This window comes from Gouania willdenowi, chromosome 15 (genome assembly GCF_900634775.1).
Source record: "Gouania willdenowi chromosome 15, fGouWil2.1, whole genome shotgun sequence".
Classification (NCBI taxonomy): domain Eukaryota; kingdom Metazoa; phylum Chordata; class Actinopteri; order Blenniiformes; family Gobiesocidae; genus Gouania; species Gouania willdenowi.
Window position 1 is genome coordinate 20534156 of NC_041058.1, and position 6780 is coordinate 20540935.

Consider the following 6780-nt stretch of genomic DNA (forward strand, 5'->3'; position numbering starts at 1 on the left):
GGTTGTTGTGAGTTTGCAGATTGCAAAGCATCATCTTAATACAGTTTTAATGTATGTATTAATTGATATTCATAACCGCCATTGTAATTTGTTAGTTAATGTAGATTTTTAGCTCCTAAAGTGAGATTAGCTGATAAATGTAATGCAAGTTATGCAACTTAATAGAAGTTAGTTGGCAAACATCAGAATTTCAAAGCAAATAAAAACAAATGCACACAGAAGTTAATTCTGATTTGCCTTCATTTTCAAATAAATGCAAATGGAAAAAATATTTAATTTTTTTTATATACCTTTTTAATAAAGTTCCTATATACAAATAACATTTAAGCAAATGTGTGTAGCAATTGACAAGTTGTAAACTGATTGGACAATCTTTTTTCAGTAGGTATTTTGGATATTTACTCCTTAAACTGTTCAATGATATGAATTGAAAGATGCCTAAATCCCTTTGGATAACTAAAAAATGTCAATTCTGCTTCGTGGATTTACTTGCAATGATAGGGTTCCTCTGTTCTTACTGTGGCAACTTGAACCAAGGACAACATATAGCACAGTGAGTGACCTCTTTATTTATCACACATTACTGTCTTGGAATCAAGAGGCAGTTCATTGACCTCTCACTGTCTCAGTGTACATTCAAATGTTTTAATTTACTGCCTACTGAAATGATTTATCATTTTTAGTTTCACATGCTGGTTTTTCATTAAATAACAATTTTACAGCACATGGAGCTGTTCAAGAGGAAAAGCAATGGGAGGAAAGATACCTTAGAATCACCTGTAGCTTTGGTAACTCCAACTTTATATTTTGTGTTGAATGCCAAGATTACTTGTTGAAATTGGCAATATATAAATAAACTTATTTATTTATATATATATATATATATATATATATATATATATATATAATGAAAAACCCAACACTTCAACATGTGCAAGCATCAGTGACGATTCCTTTTAAACAAGAATACACCTCTAGCAGAACCGGACTCATAGGTGGCAGCCTTCTTTTGGACTGGTGGATTTTAGTGGACAGGAAGAGCACAAAACTGTTTTTCGTATAATAAGTGAAAATGTTATTAAGAGGTCTTGCTAACTTTTTACAGTGTATGCAACATTAAATCTACATAAACCAGTCCCATGCTTCGTCAGATGTAGCGTGCCATTTTTTTTCATTATTATTAATAATTTATCCCTAACACTAGAAACCTTTTTTTCTGAGCAGACGAAAGGGAGTTTTAAGTTTAGTGGTGAATGCGTATTGTAGGTGCTTACTCACGCAATCTGATTGTTACAAGTAACTGACTTTAAACATGGACTCAAATAAGTACATAGAAAAATGTTTTGCATTTTTTTCTCACTACTTACACTCATTTCTAGCAGATGTTCTGTTAAAAAAAAAAAAAAAAAAAAAAGACAACCTGCTCATTGCGTACTCCACCGAACATTCCATCATGGAATGTGGTCACTTAATATGCTTGTTCCTTTTCAGATTTCTTTGAATTTGGATTGTGTGCATGTGGCATTTTAATACAATCATCCTATCCAAAATTGCCTCTAACCATTTACCAGATGGAAAATGTTCCATTCCTCTGCCTGTGTTGTAACAGAGATGCAATATGTCTGCATAATGTAATATTAACATCCAATTTAAATTCAAACCATCCTGTAAGTGAAGCATTTATTCATGTCTTCTTCCTGTATGATACTGCTGCATTTTTTATATCTACTTGACATAGCTCTCGAAACTGAGGAGGTGTTTGTAGTCTGATATCTGAATACTTGGAAATGCAAAATGAAAAAGGAGAACAGTGTGTAATGATGGAACATTTTTTTGAGATTTGAGTGGTTTGAAGATATTTTGTAAAAATGTGGTATAATATAGGCCAAATGTTGCACTTATAATTTGAATTGTTGAGAAGGCATCTCAATCAGTTAAGTCAGAGAAAGGCTTCTTTGAGTGTCTCATTGGCTTTATTTCTTGAAGGATGTTTAAGGGCTAAAGGAATACTGGATACAAACTTCTTCCCCTGTACTTGAGTCAGTCGCTGCGCTCCTTCATCTCAGTTATGCACTGTGGGTGGAGCAGCCCTGAAATGTGGGCGTTCCATTAAAATCTGGCTTTACGCGCATTCTCCGGTGTGTGTAAATTCTTTTCCTCTTACGCACTTCTAACCATGGAATAAGGTGAAACACAAGTCCATAATTCTAGTGCAATATAAGCTACATTTGAAGCCACACTGACTCGTGCGTCGTGCAACAGCAGCTGTGATCACTCAGCTGCTGCTGCGCGATTTATTAAAACTCTGACAGACGCAGACTTCTGTCCACGTTGGTCGGTCATTCAACTATTTTCATACAATGTCCAACATAAAGTCACAGTTTGATCCACTACAGAGTGAAACAACCTGTCATATGCGGATGAGGATGGACCACAAACTGTTCCCACACATATCTAAATGAGGCTCAGGTCGCTTTAAACAATTGATATTTAAAACTGCGTATTATGGAAGCCAATAGTTCTGTTTCACTGCAAACATTCCTCTGTATTAAAGCAGGACGCTCTGCGGCCGCGTTGTTTCCTCATATCTCCAGCGCATCTCACTCCGTCACGCTTTACAGGGATGGTGATGATCAAGTAGAGATATTTTAACTGTGGCTCTGACAGAATGAGACCGATCCTCAAATCATCCTGTTATATTATCAATGAAGGCGTTTCAAATTAAAACTGAACTTTATCATTTTCACGGATTTCAATGTAATTTTTTTAGGCTGTCTAAAAATCACGGCACATGGAGTTTTCCCCACGCTTGTAAATGTCATTACCGCCTCCTTTCCTTCAGCCCACCTTCATTCACACACTTCGCGGTTTTGCTCTACTTGCGTGTCAGAAGCTTGGATCGAAGAATACGCGTAGGAGAGAAGTGCGTAACTGCAGGCTCGCAAAAAAAACTAAACAAAGTACTGTGGCATGAGTTTACCACTTTTCAGAAATCCTTTGTTCTTTCTGAGCAGATGACCTTTGCTGAGCACATCATAACCTCATGATCCATAAAATGTTTTAATTGTCCTTGTGACCTGTATCTGTCCCCTTTGATGTTTTTTTTTTTCTATTATTTTGACACATCAACCTGCTGCAATACAGACACTACAATCAAAGCCGTTGTTTGCTGTCAGCATATTAGAGAAGGCTGTGACATTACCTCCAAAGGATTGTATGTTAATCCACAAATCAACAGCTTATATTTAGTTTCACAGCTAGTAGAGTCACATCCAGCAGTTTGGCAGTTTGCTCATCAAACACAAATTATGGCTTTTCTGAGAGGCAGGTCTTGGTTTGTTCTCTGCCATCTTTAAAAACTGATATCATATTTGTTACTAAAACCTGATTGTCTCATGATGAAAAGAAAAGGATGGTTTGGATTTATGTAGTACTGAATTTATTTTGGAAAAAACAATAATCCTTTTACACTACCACACTGGTGGAGGTGAGCGACATAGCTTGCCAGAGCTAATTTCTCCGATATCTACTTTTTCAACAAAACAAACTATTCTCTAACTTTGACACATTTGGTCACCCAAAGGACCAAAATGGACCCTCTTGATGACAAATAAATAGCCACCAGACATGTGAATTCATAAGAATACATTGTTTGCTTTTTGAGATTAAAAAAATGGACATGGTATCATCTGTATCCTCAGCAAAATGAATGCAGACAGAGATGACTTCAACGACCCTGACATCAGCTTCACCTCCGTCCCAGCACTGAAGGAAACTACAGTATGTATTCTCCCATATGTAAATGGTAGTAGCTATCCGTTCGGTTGCCGTATCAATACAGTATACCGACATTCTATCTGTATGCATCTCTCCTCATTGGCCAGTTTAGGTCACGTGACAAGGTCAGTCACTGGCCAGTTTAGATCACGTGACTAAGACTAAACCTAACCTTAAACCTAACCCTAAAAATTGCTGCGATACAGGGTTATAACCTAACCCTAAGATGGTACGTGCGTGTACTTCGGTAAACGTACTAATAGCACCAATAGTTGTCTGTACGGTAAGCGTACGAATAGACCCTTTCTATATAAATGATTAAACGCATGATTTGGTCCAGGTCCATAATATTGCGCAAACTACAGGTTATGTCCGTTGTTTTTGATTGGAATGTAACTACCATTCTTATTAATAACAATTATAATATTTATTTATAGATCGCTTTCAATCAAAGCACTGTACATCAAATAGATCAACAATTAAAGATATGAAATTAATCATAACAATAATATGAAAGACATGCATTAAAAACAGGAATTTTATGACTCTATGTTTTTAAGGCAATGCTAAAAACCTATTTGTAAATGTCTATCTTTTTCCTTTTACATTATACTGAAAATGTTTTTCACTGTTTCATCTTTCTTGATGTGCCAAACTAGGTCATACAGGGAAGCCATCCTGTCCCTCACAATACTTTTGAGTTGGATGGAGATACACTACTGCACGGGGTAAGCACCAGGGATGGCCGGCAGCAGGAGAGGGACTTGTATCATCAATCAGGGCCACGTCCTGTGTTTGAAATGCTGCAGACAGAAGCTCACAGTGAGGCTAAAATTGCAAGTTATCAGGTAGAGCTTTGGTCAGGGGACGCCAGCCTCCAGCAGGCGACCCTCCTAAGCCTGGGTGATGGATGTGATATGGAACCGAGGGGGAATGCTAATGAGTTCCAAGGTGTTGTGACTGAGTGCAACAAGGGGAGACCTGACTCTGGTGGGAGCTCATTAGGTTGCATGTCCCACCTGCAGAGCAGTGGGCAAACTAGTTCAGTGTCAGTCCTCCCACAAAGCAACACTCATTTTCAGGTTGATAGAAAGAATCACAGCAGAATTGTAGCCTCTTGTTCACCTGAAGTTGCCTCAGTGGGCCAGTTCTTCAATGGAGAGATAGATAAAGCTGGAGGTTTGCAGGGGATCTCCAAGACGTGTAACACTGGGACCGCACCAGCCCCAATTCAAAAATCAACACTGGGCTCTTTGTACAGTCGAGTTTCTGGACTTGTTCGTGATGCAAGGCATTTAGTTTGGGGCGCTCCATCAGTTTTGCAGCAGATTTTGGGAGTACGATTATATCCCATTAGGGCCCGCTGGACTAGTAATATAGTCTCTTTTGTTGGAAAAGGAAACGTTTCCTCTGTAGTGAAAGGATGCCAAGTCTTCTTGCTTCAAGGGAGCTTTGTGTTCTCTTTGTTTAAAGACAGTCACATTGTTTCCATGGTGAAAGCTTTACCTCTGACTCAGCACCTACTGATGGATACAGCTCAACCTAAGCCTGAAGAGGCAGCTCAGATGATTCAGGACTACTACACTAGTTTTGATCTAACGCAACCTCCCATCATGACATTACAAAAAACACAGACCAATGGGGAAGGAATGACAAACGAACAGACGCTGCTCCTAGATGATTCCTGGCAAAACAATAAGAGTATCAGGTCATCATCTACGAAAGACACATTTGAAACTGATTCAAAACAAAACTCCAAGCTAATAGCAGAGTCGATAAATGAGATTTCAAATGAACATCAGGACAAAGTTCAGTCATCTGAAGCCTTGAGGACCTTCCAAATCATTCAAACTCTGATAACATACCCTGATTCCCTGTTGAACCTACAAACTTTGCCATTGCCTGTTATGGTTGAAGCTCTACAGTCCATCATCTCTGCTCCAGTGCTTACCAGCCCCAAAATAGCAGCTCTTTATTGGCTTAATGTAGCCACATGCACCCACCCTAACCCCCAACCTGCCCTCCTGATCCTCACAGACACTGAACTTTATACCTTGACCAATGACTTTGGAGAATTGCTTTTGTTTCATCAGCTTCCATTGCTGCAGCTGAAGGAAGTTCAGGTTGGCTTATATGGCCACAGTCTATGTTTGATGGGAAGTACACAGGAAAGCATCCTGGCTGTGTATACCTATAGCCAGGCACACACCAAAGAGATGTGCAGAGCTATACTTGATGTTATTTGTCCTGATGTCAACTGGGTTACTCAGTGCCCACTGCTCAATAGAAATCTGATGGAAATCTGTCTGACGTGGGATGTCTGTGTACCTGATCTGCAGCTGGATACTGGCCTAAGGGTTTCCTGTCAGTTTCAAAAAAGTCTCTGGAATCTTTTTTATCTTCTTCATTGCAACATGAATGACGACACAGTCCCCTTGGAGAGAGTTAGCCTGCTACTGTACACAAGTGTAGCGGTAATCCTTGGCCCAAGCGGACAAAGTGAAAATCTGGCCCAGTTCCTACTCACGGATACTCACTTTGGATTGGTGCAGGAGAATGCCGTCTTTTCTCAAGGTCAACAATCAGCCAATGTTCCACCTTGTCATTCGCAATTCCATAGCCTAACTCTTCGCCTGTGCTCTGATGTGTGCTGTGTGTTGGTTCATGAGAAAGAAGCATGTGGATCAGTCAGACTGGATGTAATTTTTGCAAATGTGAGGGCCAGGAGTCACCCTGAAGGCGTGATGAACGCAGCTACCCCATCTGCACATGCTTTAAATTCAGCTCCACATGCAGAAGTGTGGAAATTAACTTTCAGTTGCTCTTCTGAGGCTGCCTGCCTGATTAATCACTTGTCAAATGTCTGATCGAGGCCTGCACAGCCAGCAATGACCACCAGTTACAAAACTCAACCTCGGGGAGCAATACAAGTCGTACATCCTACCCACGCAGTGCAGACCTGTGTACCAAGATACTATTTTTAATATTAACATTGTTAATTCT

General features: G+C 39.5%; 1 protein-coding gene across 1 annotated transcript in view; it reads left to right on the top strand.

Moving 5' to 3' along the window:
- kif16bb (kinesin family member 16Bb) overlaps positions 1-6132 on the top strand; it is a 30604-nt gene extending 24472 nt beyond the window's left edge. Inside the window, exons 16-18 of the mRNA XM_028468975.1 lie at positions 3702-3780; positions 4437-4825; positions 6117-6132. Coding sequence (XP_028324776.1) covers positions 3702-3780; positions 4437-4825; positions 6117-6132 — 484 coding nt within the window. The remainder of the gene's footprint in view (positions 1-3701; positions 3781-4436; positions 4826-6116) is intronic.
- Positions 6133-6780: the final 648 nt, after the last annotated feature.